This window comes from Rhipicephalus sanguineus, chromosome 3, assembly GCF_013339695.2.
Source record: "Rhipicephalus sanguineus isolate Rsan-2018 chromosome 3, BIME_Rsan_1.4, whole genome shotgun sequence".
In the NCBI taxonomy this organism is placed as follows: Eukaryota; Metazoa; Arthropoda; class Arachnida; order Ixodida; family Ixodidae; genus Rhipicephalus; species Rhipicephalus sanguineus.
In genome coordinates this window covers 78,740,577-78,755,973 of record NC_051178.1, presented here as the reverse complement: position 1 = coordinate 78,755,973, position 15,397 = coordinate 78,740,577, and the positions used below count along the sequence as shown (strand labels likewise).

The window sequence follows — 15,397 nt, the reverse complement described above, 5'->3', positions numbered from 1 at the left end:
TGTGCTATGGCTACGACGTCACTCCTCTCAAATGCGGCGCAGACCAGCAGCGGCGAGCCGCGCGCGGCGGTGGCGGAGTCCGCGCGCGCGCCGGCGCCAGCGTGTCTGCCGCGCCTACGACGCCACTCCTCCCGAACGCGCAGACCAGCAGCGGCGAACCGCGCGTGGCGGTGTCGGAGAGCGCGTGAGATCCCAGCTCCGGTGACCCAGCTGTGTGACATCATTGATCCTCACGCATGCGCAACACGGCTCATGACCATCCACGCGAAATCGGCTCCGGCTAGGCAAGTGTAGCTAACGCTACAAAAGGTCATACATATAACAAATTAGAATGCTTTTGTTATCTGATACTCACGCCCATGGACTGGAAAATTTACGAGCTACAGTGCTCTTCTTTCACCTTTGCCCTGTCATGCACTGCAAGGTTCACAAGACATGCCTGCATGCAAGAGTTTATAGAGTGATACGTTGTGCAATTCGGTTGAAGTGATTATTGATGAATCTGGAAGAAAAAGCGGGATAATCCAGCAACATTTTCGCAGGAGATCAACAAAATTGTTTAATTTGTTTGTGCTTGTTTTTTTACGTGCATTGAACTTACGTATTCACATAAATAATGAAGGAGTACCTGTTACATTTTTTGTTGAGCCACAATTTGTAGCTTATATAGCTCTTTTTAAAGATGCATGTAAACACTTTATGGAGAGTCGCTCCTCCCGTGACTTTCCGAATAGATTTTAATGAATGCCAAAAAAGTGTTAACTTGTATCTTTAAAGGGAGTTATGTATGTGCCATGTCAAGGCTCAACAAAAAGAGTAAAATCACTCACTTTTTTCTTAGATTGTTGGCTTAGTGAAATCCGTGCGCTGAGGGCGTTCGACGCTGAGTGATGCTGGAAAGGCGTGCAGTGAAGGTAAGGTCGAATTCCTGTGAAATCTGTCTGAATTATGAGTCGTCGTCGCCATGGCTTTTATTGCCTGAATTTATGTTATTTTGCGAGGAAGACGTGAACACATGAGCACTCTCTGACACCCGCTCCAGTACCGCCCTATTCATGGCCGATCGCCCATAGTGGGTTGAGCCATTCCTCCAGGACCAAATCAACCAACCGACCAACTTAAAGAATGACAATCAGTCATAAAGGCAGAAATACCGTAGAAACAAATCAACTTATTAAAACTTGCTATAGAGAACTTAACAGGAATAATATCGTGAAGAGGCCGAGCGATGTTTCCACAGGTGCAGTTATCAATGTCAAAGGCGCATAGGTATCCTTGGCTGGTTAGGTTTCAGCGTGTTATTACTGGACGTCACGTCACGTGGTGTCGCTGTCGGTACCTGCTACCTGCAAAAGGAGGAAACTGGAAAGCTGACGGACATGGTGATTAACGCTTAGTGGGGCCAGAAAGAAAATAAGAAATAATTACTAGAAGGTACTCGTGTTGACCGTTTAAGAAACACGGACACTGAAAAGGAAAAGAGCTTCCCCGTTTCCCCCTAACCAAACTAGACCCCCCCTCCTTTATGCCCTGCCATTTACCTCTCCTCTTTTATTGCGATATAAATTATATGGACAGTCTCGGCTGGAAAATGTCCGTCCCCGTCGCCGTCATTCACCGTATATGTATAAGTATGTATATATATAGAAAGGCCACAAAGAAAAATAATTAAGAAATTCTTTCCGACGCGCGGAATCGAACGGGCGACCTCTCGCTTTGCAGCCCGCCCCGTTAGACGTTAGGCCACGACAGCACCGTCTCTCAGCCTCCTAACGGTGAGCTATTTTATACACCATGTAATTCAGCATGCTTTCTTAGTGGCCACATAGATGGCGCGACGTGCGCGCGTGTTGCGCGCTTTAAAGATCGTCGCCCCGCCCCTGCGAACGCCGTTGCTGTTCGCGCAACAGGGCGTCGTCGCTTTCGTGCGCTTATCTCAAGGAAAGAAGGGGCGGCCGGTGGGGTGCTTCGCTTCGCTCGCTGCAGCGGCCGCGTTTGCGAAAGGAGCGCGCTGTTCAAACAGAAATTAGTAACAACTGTGACAATTAGTTCGCGCTCGTCTTGTGTGTACCTGTTCGTTTGTTTCGTGCGTCCTGCTTTATATTTGAGCAGTGCGCTTCAAGTGTCGAGCATTGACGCATTAGTTCGCGCTCGTCCTGTGTGCGTTCTTTTCGTGCGTCCTTTGGGCTCGAGCGATGCGCTGGCAATTTCGAGCTGCTTTCCGTTTTTCGCGTTACATTATAATTTATTGCTATCGCAATCATTGCTTCGCCGTTGCGGCGAAACTTTAATTTTTTTCTCTTTTTCATTAGGTTTTGATTCTTTTCTCCCATTTCTCATTAGTTTTCTTTCTACCGCGGCATTTCTTAAGCTCTGAACACAATTCACTTTAATATTAGCAATAGTTTCCGACACTGATATGCTCAAAAGTGGCCACGACCATTTCTTTTTCAATGTGTTCTTTTGCGAATAACAGGGACCAAGTGCGTCACACCGTAACGTGACGTCAGAGACAAACCTTTTTAAAAACACCAGGCCAAGCATGACAAGGCGCCTTTGACAAAGACAATTCAACGTATCCAATAATAATAATATCTGGGGTTTAGCGTCCCAAAACCACGATTTGATTATGAGAGACGCCGTAGTGGAGGGCTCCGGAAATTTCGACCACCTGGGGTTCTTTAACGTGCACCTAAATCTAAGTACACGGGCCTCAAACATTTTCGCCTCCATCGAAAATGCAGCCGCCGCGGCCGGGATTCGATCCCGCGACCTTCGGGTCAGCAGTCGAGCGCCATAACCACTAGACCACCGTGGCGGGGCGCAACGTATCCATACATCGGTCAGCCTGACTGAGGCTGTTTACAGAACTCCTATATCGCATTGTGTTTCCATCCTTGGGCTTCTGCCTTTAGTTCGGACTTACTAAAATGTACAAGCTACGAAGGTAGATGATCAAGGGAGAAAAATAACCTTTCTTCATATGTTATATTCTTGCATGTTCACACATACTTGACTGAAGCTGGCGGATTTCCAGAAAGAAAATATTGTATATTGTACCTTCTGAATGCGCGTCTTTTTACTTAATTTGCGTTTTAAGTTCTTTTTTATACCTCGTACAAAAATGGCCTGATACAATGATAACAGGACAGACAGCGCTTCGTCTGCGCGCGCTTGTGTCAACCGAGGTCAGACGAAAAAAGCCGAAGCAATGAATGCGTTAGCAATCAATTCGATGCAAGCAGCCGGAACGACGAAGCAATGAATGCCATAGCAAGAAATTAGAATGTCACACCAAGAACGAGAAGCAGCTCGATACTTGCAGCGCGCCGCTGAAGCACAAAGAAGGACGCCCGAAAAGAACGCACAGGCATGCACAGGGCAAGCGTGAACTAACAACTGTCGCAGGTGTTACGTCTTTGTGCTTGAGCAACGCACTGGAAGTGTCGACAATATAGAGTTTGAGGATAGGGGCCCCAAAAAGCTTGGGGACCAAGGAGCTTTTGAGCCGCCAGGACACATGCGCAGAACCCAAGCCACTCTTGGGCTCATGTGCTCGCGTTGTCCCAAGACATAAAATTCGAAAACTAGCGTGGGTCCCCAAGACATCTTGGGTCACGACAAGTATGCAGATGACGCGTGGGCCACGACGCTGTATGGCCCGCGTCTCACGTGATTTTAAATTCACCACGTGTGGCGCCCCGTGCGTTTGAGCCAACGCAGCTTGCGTTTGACCCAGTTCTCAAACTCTGCTGATACTCCGAACGCAAGAGCAGCCTACCCAACGCAGCTTGGTGACCCAGTGTCTTGGGTCCCCAATTCCCAAACTCTCTGATGGAGAATCAGGTGCTATTGCATATTTCTTTTTCTTTCAATCAGCGCCGCGTGGAGTAACCTCCTGCGTTTCCTGCCACACGGGGGCGTCTTATGCAAGGTATGCCTGGTGTGCCCAGTGTACTTTGTTTTTTTTTCTTCCACATCATGAGTGGTTATTTCTCGTGCGCGACTCAAGGGCAGTTTTCAAAGTGAAAGAAAATCCGGGGCATGACGGCGACGGCAAAAATCAGCCGAGAGTGTTCATAATTGCTATCGCAATAAAAGAAGCGCCAGCCGAGATCCTGATGTGCTGACGTTTCAATCAAAGATCACGTTTACCCGACAACTGACTCCTGGAACTCGCCCACGTCACCCTTTTACCGCTTATATCCCTGGACGGCGCACTTTCGCCGATTGTACCTTCCCCGTTTAGCGCCTTGACTTCACCGGGAAAGCAGTCTCACCACATGCTCCACGTGTGCTCTCAAAAAGCCGTGAAAGGTACCCGCACCCGATCCGCAACCCATCACACCGGGAGGAGATGGGCACTTCGCTGGTTCACTGCTGCTGCTGCAGCCTCTGCGTGCCTCATAGTCGGCATGACGTTGTTTAACTCAACACCGATAAAGCAGTCCGGAAAGGCTGGAGGAGTTTTTTGTCATACTATAGGATTTGGCATGCCCTACCTACGATCCTGGGTGCTAGAACGTAGCCAGCCCCTTGTAGCAGCTTATCAATTTAGGGGATTTTCGGCGGGAAAATGCAGACTGTCGTCGTTTTGAATGGATGCAACTATTATTATTGGTGTTCTTTTTAAACACGAACCACGCGGACGGGAACACTACGTAGTGACCCACAGAGATAAGCACCACATGTGGAACATAATACATGAAATTAATGATGTTGTACTAATAAAGCAGTAATGGACCTACTGTAGCAAAGCCGAGAGTGAAAAATAAACACAGTTTCGCCACAAGGGTGAATAATGGATGTCATAGCAACAAATTGGAAATTCATACAAAGTTAGTCTAGCAGCTTACTCCTTTTTGCCCGACCTCGCGTAACTCAACAAACGCTGGTGTAAGCGAATACGACAAGATAGCGAAGTGGTTTTCGGCCTTTCTGTCGTCTCAACGCGAAGCGGTGAGGGCACAGCACGTACACGGGTATATGAGCCTTCCAATGATGTCTGTCGAGATAGCAAGCGGGCGTGTCCGTGATCTTGTCACCTAAGTTCAACAAGTGGGTGAAGAGAAGGGGAGAGGGGATGGCGTCACTCGGCTTGTTTCATCTCCGCGTCAGCAGCGTGTGTCCCCAGCACTCCCTCGCTTTTAGTCGCGCTTGAACATATGATAGAAGGGGGCAATTTTATCAATTTGGACTTGATGCAACACGCCGAGAGTGTCCATATATCTGCTATCGCAATAAAAAAAGTGTGAAGTCATGGAATCATCGTAGAATGCATGGGTAGACCGCACTGTGAACCAGTCTAAGGGTTTAAAAGTTGCAATTGAGAGAACAGTAGTGGCGACTGGCTACGACATTGTACTGATTTTAAAGTTGCAATTGAGAGAGCAGTAGTGGCGACTGGCCAGAACATTGAGATCGTAGAGACCGATTAGATTTACGGCAAATAATTTATGCTAGGAATGTGCCATGCGGCAATGACAGTTGTTTTGTGCCTGAGTGGAAATGTTTCAGTTGTGTGCAGCTACGATGATTTGTTTTATCGTAGTACACTTTATCAGAACGAATACCAGAAAACCAGAGGATTGATGCCTATGATTTTAACAAATGAAGCAAAATTCCCTCACGGCAAATCTAGACTGTTGTTTTGATAATACCGGTCATCTAGTTTTGGAGCTGTACACGGAAGCGAACACTGTAGCAGTACAGAGAAAGACAGGGGCGGAAGAACGTACAATTATTCCCTCCTCTTACTGCTCCACTGTGCTTGTTCTTCAACCTGTGTCACCGCCAGCTTCAGTACAGGTAGCATCCAGTATCACTGTCTCAAAGTCCCATCAAACGCTGCACCTATTTACCAAGAAATCCCCTTTATTTCTCGCAGAACGAGTAGCATCGCCTGCACATCTACGATTTATTGCCTAACCGGCTGGTACGATTCGATAAGCGTGAAAAAATGAAAACGGTATAGTTGGACTGTGCTCTCAGATATAAAGGAAGGTATGAGGGTTTGGCGTTCGTCTGTAACAGCTTTGCGTCCCAATGCTTATTGTGCGGTAACATATAACGATCACTTGCAACTAGGCGTACAAAAGCGCATCGCGAGCAAAAAAAAATAATAAAAATGTCGGACCGACGTCGTAACATGAAATGACAGCTTTATGTCGTTATACTGCCAGTCGTAAAATTAGTGATACGCAACTAAATCCATTTTTGCTAGCAGCTACGAGTAGCCGCTCACAAAGTGATGAGCAGGCAGGAATCGTCTATTCTGTTAAGAATGAGGCAATGCCCGGCTTTTTTGTGAAGGTGTAGATTTCGTTCCCAATATAACTGCGCTTTTTAGTGCATACAAGCAATATTGACGTCGTGAGCTTTCACGGTACAGTGACGTTGCGTGACTGGCAGCCTATTTTATCGGAGACAAGATATGTGTGACCATGGCCTCCGAGAATGCGCACCGGTGGGTAACTCGCCGGCGCACAATCTCGAAGGTCATGATCTGACCAACTGTGAAGCCCTAACGCCGCAGAAGGTGCGGTTTCGCCTTATTTTATTTTTATGTTCTACCTATTCGTGTATAAGCCGTCATGTATCGGAGCATTTTCAAAGATTTTCTCGCAAGCGCTGTGGGAATGGCGCCGAAGATTTCGTCTAGTCATGGAAAGCTAGTGAATAATACGAAATACGGAATCATTCTACGCTTTCTCACGCAACGAAGCTCTACAGTACGATGCGGAAATGGGTCTTCGTGTATTCATGGCGCGCTCGCTCCGAAAGCAAATTACGGAATACTAGATTGAACAACTTACGTTGCAGAAGAAGAGCATAGGGCAGCAGCAATTTACAAATATAGCAATAATATCTGGAACAGTTTCTAACCAAAGGCGGAAAGGAAGAGATGTAGCGTCTATTCGAATGTGAAGTAGATCCTAACGAGGCTGAGAGCAGAAAGTAGAAACACTTACGACAGCAGCAAAAGATTTCGATAAACTGGATGAGGTCGTGGAGAGGGCGATGACACGAATATGGTGAATGCTTTGTTATAGTGTTATGAGAACACGCTTCCTCAGAATAGAATTGAAGTGTTTTGTAGAAGAGCGTAATGAGACACATTAGGATCACTGTAAAGCACAAAATATGGCTTTACACGAACTACAGCTTCTTCCTAGAAAGTATGTGTGCTGGTTAAAGCAGAGGCTGACAAATAAATCAATGCGATAAAAATACGCGTTAGTAATTTAGAGGTGCCTTCACATCCGTAAAAACTTAATGACAGAGAGCGAGAGAATGCAAGGCGTGCTAACATGACCCTATAGAACCACGTGGCGACACCAGAATCACGAGCATTAGGTTATACAAGTAACTCACGTCTCCACTTTTCGCAAGTTCTCTCCTAATAGTTATGCTATAAAGCAGCTGTACCCCTGCATATTTCTTAGGAATTTTCAGAAAAGCGAAGCTTTGACCAATTATTTTCTTCTGCTGCAACGCAATGCAAGCAGATGGCGTTGCACATTTCATCAACGTGTCATCCAAGGACCGAACAGCTCGACTGTAGGCTAATAGAGGGAGAGGCAGATTCGCTACGCTTATACGCATCAAATCTATCAAACCTAGCACTTTAGAGATACCAGACTAAAGCAGATTTTTGTAAGTTTTGCGTACTCATGGGACTGCTCAGAAATAGAGGATAAAAATCATGAATACAAAAAAATTGTGTTTTCACCATCGCGCTTTCAGGATCTGAAGCCCTACGAAATACTAATTATGTGCAGCTTAAGTGATGAGGGGCTCTTTCTGAAACACTGAGAGACTCTTCAAGCGTGAAATTCAGAAGGTAAAATAACGAAAGATAATAGTGCAACCTAATTTATAGAAAAGATCAACACGGTTTTATTGCGTTTTCTCAAGTCACGAGGCTGCCGAAGGAGTGGGAAACATCACAAGCCTAAGCATTGCTTCACAGCCCAAAGGCAACGTGCTGGTGAGCGTAGGTTATGCGCGCAAATTATTCGAAAACAAGCAGTTCGTAATGCCGAGACATCTGTGACTGCGAAAAAACCTATCAGCCTTCGTATCAGCGCCCGCATATTAATCAGCGGTCTCGTGTATTACTTGCAGCGCGCGTCTTTCTACATATGGCTGCTTCTTTCCAACCACGGCCACAGGAAATCGCCGAATATCCATAGAGTCAAAGAACTTTCACTTCACTAATCGAAAGCAGTGCGCCATATTGTTGCTGCTTATACTGCGGGGATTGCGAGCTGCATACGGGCGCATTTTCTTCGCTTGTCTGGTGTAGTATGCACATTGGGAAAGTAGTACTACAGTTTTTTTACTACCATGTTCTGGAATAGGCAAACATCCTAATTGCGTTATCGCGAGAATAACGTGCGTTTGCAAAATCCATGGTTATTAAGCAGTGAATAAAATGAAACATCATTTCAGAAGGTTCAAGCAGAATATGAGAGACAAACGTTCTATGTTGCGTGAAGTATATACATATACTGCATGTAAAACTTGATGTAACGAACCTCCATTTTACGAAATCACCGATCTAACGAAGACATTTTTATTGGCTGATATGTTGCCATAGGGTTCAAAGTTGTCATCAAACGGAAATAGCGAACAAATACGGCCAAGAAATCAAAATATTTCAGTATTAAAGCGGTCAAAAATTCAGCAGTTCTCAGTCTGCTATAAATCTTTCCCTCTTATCTCGACAAATGGTGCCATAAAACCAAATGACTGCGCTGTAAGCCCACGGCCATTGGCTGATTTGAGCATCGTGAGCTGCATAGTTACCAAGACCGCCGCGCGATGCCACCACGTGGCCGTTCACGCGCTCGCAGTCACACTGACAGTAAGCCGCGCGCTCGAATGGATGAACAAACTTTATTTCGGTCCCTTGGAACGAGCCTTAGCACGTTGCGGGCCGCTCCCACGTCGGAACAGAAAGACCAAGTCTCTCTGCGGCGTCGCGGGCCCGTTGGACTGCCCATAGCTGTGCTTCGAGTCCGGAGCTTGTAATAGCTTCTTCCCATTTTGACGGCGTGATGACTTCGCCGCCGTGTAACGCGGGGCACCGCCAGAGCATATGTTCGAGATTAGCGATATCTGCGCATAGTGAACATGCATTAGTTGGCTGTATTACAGGAGAGATCTTGTGCAATAGCGCGGGGTTAGGGTACGCCCCGACTTGAAGTAGCCTGAGTGTCAGAGCCTGTGGTCTGCCTAATTTTCTGTGTGGTGGAGGGTACTGTCTCCGCCCCAGGTAAAAATGTTTGGTAATTTCGTTATACGAGGTGGGCGGGTCCCGATTCTCCAAAACCTCAGCGCGCCCTCCGGTAGCTACGCGGTCTACTAGTCCTCGCGCAGCTATGTGGGCCGACACATTGAGATTGAGCGGGGCTCCCTTGATCTGTCCCATGTGAGCTGGGAACCAGACGAGTGTGTGTGGCTCGATGTTCTTGCCCCGGAGGATCCGCAAGGCCGGTTCCGAGATGGTGCCCTTGGCAAATGCTCTAATCGCTGATCTCGAGTCGCTGTAAATCGTGGACCTCTTGTTGTCCAGCAAGGCCAAGGCAATCGCAGCTTGCTCCGCTATTTCGGCTGCTGTCGTCCGGACCGTCGTCGGGTTTGTGATTATCCCCTGGTGGTTGATGCTCACTGCCACATACGCCTTCCCCTCGGGATACCGGGCCGCGCCGACGAAGCAACAGTCCCCGGCCTGATCGTGAGCCCTTTCTAAAAGAGCCTTTGCCCTGGCCCGTCTCCTACCCTCGTTATGCTCGGGGTGGACGTTTCGCGGGATGGGGACAACGGTGATTTGTCCTCGCTGTTCACGAGGAATGTTGCAGAAGCGAGACTCGATTTCCGTCGCTGGAGTCCCCAACTCCCGCAGAATGTTCCTACCGGAACGCGTGGTGGACAGCCTGGCGAATTGCGCCCTCTCCTGAGCCTCCGCAATTTCTTCCAGCGTGTTGTGCATTCCGAGACGAAACAGCACCAGCCTTACGAGATTATCTTCCACAAGTCCCCGTTGCCAGTTGGCAACCCTCCTTATAAGTCTGATGGCATTGTCCGTTTTTCTGGCGAGTCTTGTTACCGTCAGGTTATTGGAGCCGTTCGATTCTATAGACATACCCAGAACCCGGAGGGAGTCCACCCTGGGGATGATGCAGCCTTCACCTGTTCTAAGAGTGATACTGACGTCTTCTACTGGCTTCCAACCTTTCGGTTTGGGGCCCCTGCGCTTAGGCCTGTACAGCAGGAGTTCGGATTTCCGCGACGAGCACCGAAGACCAGTCGGTTTTAGGTAGTTTTCCGTGACTTCAATAGCTTCCTGTAGCACCGCCTCTATTCGTCCATCGCTGCCTCCAGTACACCATATGGTAATGTCGTCGGCATAGATCGTGTGGTTAATTCCGTCGACTTCGGACAGTCTTTTAGACAGACCGATCATGGCGAGATTAAAGAGGGTCGGGGATAAGACTGACCCTTGTGGCGTCCCTCTGAAGCCAAGCCTGACCGGGTCCGAAACTAGGTCGCCCATTTTGAGAATAGCTTCTCTGTCTGTCAGGAATGATTTCGTGTAGTCGTGGAAGCACTTGCCAAGCCCGATACACGAGATCTGACTCAGCACGAAGTGGTGGAGAATGTTGTCAAATGCCCTCTCCAAGTCCAGTCCCAGTATTGCTCTTACGTCTCTTTTGTTGCGATCGATGACTTGGTCTTTGATGAGCTTCACGGCGTCTTGCATCGAGAGGCCCGGCCTGAAGCCGATCATATTGTGGGGGTAAATGTCGCGGTCCTCCAGGTATCGGGAAACCCTGTTCATCGCGCTCGAATAACAAAAACGAAAAGAAAGTGCTCAAGCTGATGACGCGCGCTTACGAACGGACATGTCATCTTGCCCCCTTGTCTCCCCCCCCCCTATCCCCGCCCCCATGCGTAGCTTTGAGCACGCTCGCTCGTAGGAAAGGAGGGAGAGAGAAAGCGCTTGAAACGTGCGGCAAATTCCTGTAACTCCACTCGTACCTGGCGCATTCTAAGAATGTTTGCGGCAGTGAATTCGCGAGGCAATACGCTCTTTTATACAAACCATTCGATGATTACATAAAAAAGGTGTTGCAGGGTGATCATGATCCGTCATGGTGATCCTGAGCCAGCCCTGTCTCTTGGTATTTAAAATGCCTTGGAAAACTTTCAACGGCATTCGCTTATTATACAACCGAAATAAATTTTATAAAGGTGTAGATGGAGGGCAGATATTGTGGGCACGATATTCTTCTTTCGCGTGCGGGAATGCCACGTGACTTGAGTAGAAAGGACACGTATAACATCGTGCCACCGCCGTAAAACCTGAATAAAAGGGAGCATTGTGGCTGGCGTTGAACAACTACCGCTGTTTTGCCAATTGCAGTAGTTGGCCCGTGTCCCCGAGGTTGCATGAACTTGCGCCGAGCCGCGTCGCGGCTCTCACTACTCCGCCAGCGTCACTACTCTGAAAGGCGACGCGATTCTCTATCGGCGTCGGCATAGTGACGTTTCAGATCAGGTCGTTTGACTCTCGCATGTAAGGGCGATAGGAATCTCCGCTTTTACGGTCTTCGGGATATGCAAACGGGTTCCCCATGAAAATGTGCGACGAAAGACTTGCGCTAATGCGCTGAGCTCAGGAGACCCTAGTTGTCACCTCCCGCAGCAATTGCGCCGTTCATAAGGAAACTGAAAACATAATTTTCGCTTGCTTTAGCCTGCTTATTCAGCGGGTAGAAACGTGATATAGAGGGATAATATCGATCGAAGAAGCGCCTTTGATGTGAACACGGTTCATTATTTAGATATCGGCGAATAGCAGCCGTTAGGCAAATGACGAAATCTGACAGCTGGTGTCATCTTTGAAGACAGTGAGGACGCACCTCTGCATGAAACTAAGAGTGGTGTAAAACAGAGTGACTCAACTGTTGACGGGAGATAAATTGACCTGACACAGCTGGTGTTCGGTGCGGTGACGCACGCGATAACACGCCCGCAATCAGGTGTGGCAGCAGAACCCCAGCTGCAACGTTTCTGTATCCCCCTCTCCATCCTCCGCGCAGCGATCGGCCGAATGTGAAGTCCCTCTCCTCCTCCATGCGCTCTGCCTCGTGCCCCCTTTCACTCCTTCAACACTCCCATCCTGCCACAGCCTTTTCCCGCTCGAAATAAACTTGGACTTGTGTATTTTTTGAAAGAGACAGTCACTTTGCAACGCGCTCGATAAGTCGGACGACCGCACTCTGTCGGAAGAAAGAATCCTGCGCCATCGACCGGACCAAACGTCACGGAAAAAGGCTGTACAAGCGCTACTGCGCTTTCTTCGTTCAACCGGTCTCTCAGAACGGCTCTGATTGGCACGTCTTGCGTGTGTGTGCATGTGTGCGTGTTTTTTTTTCATTTTCATTTTATCTCTCTCTCTCTCTCTCTCTGTGCTCTTTCTTACCCCTCTTTACCCACACCAGTGCAGGGTAGCAAACCGGTCACTCGCGCCAGGTTAACCTCCCTGCGTTTCCTTTTCATATATACTTCTCTCTCTTAAAAGAAACCTTAGATTTTAGAGTACTTTGCTTTAAAAACTTCGGGCGCAGTTTATGACGACAATGACGAGCAATGTGAAATGTTCGGGGAACAAAAATTGCGCAGCTTGCACTAAGTCCTTCAAAACTGGGTCACAGCACACCTGGTGGGTATGTTTTGAGCTTCTCTTGTTGACCATCTGTATACAAAATGCTGGGCGGTCACTGAGCGCGTGACGGTTCATGATTATGATAATTCTCTCTCTACGACACACGGCATACGTCGACCGTACCTACTCTGCTGTAAAAGACAAAAAACAAAGCCAGAATGAGCGCCATAAAGAACTTAGGAGAGCCACTGCGATAAAATCGACTCGGCTTCACTTAATGACAGACAAAAAAGCTGCGTTCAACAAAGCTACCTCAGTATTAATAAAGTAACACGGGGCCTAGATGACCTGGATAGTTATCACAACATGCGAAGGGAAACAGGCAGCAGAAAAACAACAAAAAGACAACTACAAGTAGTTCACTTGTTAGTGACGACCATTATCGTAGTATTCCTGCGTTTGGCATGTGAAAAGTACGTGCAGTGGCGCAATGGTAAACTAAACCTGCAAAGTGGACTGGAATAGCGCGCTCCCGATTACGATTACAAGACGTTCAGTGGGGTTCGCGTTAGGGTGTGGTGTGGCCAACCCGATTCCATGTTTATAACGAACGAATAAAAGTGTAGAATTACCAACAAACAAACAGCAAACTATCAAATGCTTTATTCCGATGTAGGCCTTCAGCGAACACTGCAGACCGAGAAAATTTTGCTAAAGGTTTTTCAACAGACATAGAAATTCACTTTTCGTGCTTTCAAGAACTGAAAGACTTTCAATAGCACGTAAAGCTCTTTTCAGGAGTATTGAAAGGTTCATTCCGTTAGTCTTTGTGGTCTTACCCTGGTGCATAGCGACTAGGGTTGCGAGCTCGCAAGCGAGAGCGGGTTGGATTCTTGTCCGTAGCAGTCACATTTAAATGGGCACTAAATGCATGAACTCCCTATGCTTGAAGTTCTGTGCATGTCGAAGAACCCCAGTTGTTCAGTTGTACGCCATCTGTTACGTAATGATAAGACACTGTTGTTGTCTTGGCGGCATTCTTTCCTTACATCCAACATAGCGTCGGAGTTGCCAGTGATTTCAAGCAGCTATGCTCTGTTTCTCAGATAATTAAGTGGCTGCGCTCCGCTCAATAAAGATATCTTTTTCAGTCCGTGGGTACCCATATGGGTACATTTGAAACACGCGCTCTCATGTTTCATAATTGAAGATCACTTGATAAACATGGATGTTTCTCATCAGAAGCATCAGTTAACATCAGAGAACTCGGAATCATCCGTTAATAAAATGCCCATGACATGACGTCGTAGGCCCATGTACGCGCTCTCAGTAAAAAGAAGTATGGCGGTGTCACGCAAGAAAAGCGCGCGCAGGCAACTAGGCGAGCTAAAATTTTTCTCAGTTCACGAAATACTACGTACATATTGTTATGCAGTGTGTACGAACGATCACGAAATACTATAAAATGCGCTTGAAAAATTGAGGCTTGCTGCTTTGAGTTGCTTCCGCGACTTACTTACAACTGTACCCATTTGGGTACTTCAGGTCCTTGCGTTGAAAATACATGCATTTTTGTTTTGTCTTGCAGGTAAGTTTCCCTGTGACTAGGAAATGCAAGAGCTACTCTTTCAGAGTGATATTTATTTGTTCGATGAAGGCGACATTGCGGAAGTGCTGAACAGCAGCAGCGAATGCTCAGAGAACAGCAGTGATGATGGTTATGATAATGATGATGATGATGATGATGATGATGATGATGATGATGGAGATAATGATACACTAGTAGGCTTCGAAGTTCAAAGCTTGATTTTGAAAGCGGGAGAGTGGGCCCAATTTGAAAGGGGCAGAACACGTTTGCGTACGAGAAGGTCAAATGAGGAGAAAAAAGGTAGATGTATCGCAACCGCGTTGCATGAAAGCATACAGCAAGAATATGGGTGGTGTGGGACTTGCGGACAGGTACATGTCCTAATTCAAGACAAAAATTCGTACAAAGAAGTGGACCATCAGGGCATTTCCCACTACCTGAACCTAGTGGCCATAAATTCAAGAATGCAATACAGGAATGACTTCAAGGTCATGGATGTTGCAGCAAAAGAAATTATCTGCCAATTCAAGTTTAACGGCAGAGTTGCGGGAACACCTACTAGCACAGACGTCAAGCAAATGCAAGAAGCTCAAAATGCAGTAGAGCTGGCAGTCGCTAAACGTAGCAAGGCGATTTCTACACCACCAAATGAGGTCCTATTGACATGCAGGGACATTTTCCAGAAAATGCGTCCTAAAGTTTCAGATAATATGTCGCAATCAAGGTAGCAATAGAAAAACCCGCGTTAGCCGCACTAAATCAGAGCTGTTTCTTTGCCGTCTAAACAAAAATGGATTTCTTGACTTTTACTCAGCTTAGGCCTGATGTACCCAAATAGGTACATGCATTTTCTCTTCTGCAATTGCAGTTTTCGTTTTTTTCTTCTTCCGAGAAGTGTTTGGTGACCCCAAAAATTCTTAAAATAAAGAGTTTACATGGGTTCGCCTTGTGAACTGTTTCCTCAGGTCTGAAGAGGATATAGATAGTTTACCTCATTGATTACCTTCATTGTCCTTATTAAGTACGTAAGGCTCGCTTATAGGAGTACAAAAGTAAAACGTCGCTGTCGAGGGATGATATCGTTTATATTTTATTATATCTACATTATAAAGTTGAACTGGTATTATCATTGA

General features: G+C 47.0%; 1 protein-coding gene across 1 annotated transcript; it reads right to left on the bottom strand.

Annotated features, from left to right (window-relative positions):
• Window positions 1-6,913: 6,913 nt before the first annotated feature.
• LOC119385599 (uncharacterized) lies at window positions 6,914-10,846 on the bottom strand. Its single transcript, XM_037653008.1, has 2 exons — window positions 10,506-10,846; window positions 6,914-6,944 (listed from the first exon to the last, which is right to left on the bottom strand). The coding sequence occupies exons 1-2, from the start codon at window positions 10,844-10,846 to the stop codon at window positions 6,914-6,916; spliced, it is 372 nt and encodes a 123-aa protein (XP_037508936.1).
• Between the last annotated feature and the right edge of the window lie 4,551 nt (window positions 10,847-15,397).

Bases quoted from the DNA above. Each gene is read 5' to 3' on its own strand.
- LOC119385599 (XM_037653008.1), bottom strand. From the start codon at position 10,846: ATGAACAGGGTTTCCCGATACCTGGAGGACCGCGACATTTACCCCCAC. The intron at 6,945-10,505 runs GTCAGTCTTATC...TTCTGCTCTCAG, and splicing joins TTCAGAGGGACGCCACAAGG to CCTCGTTAGGATCTACTTCA.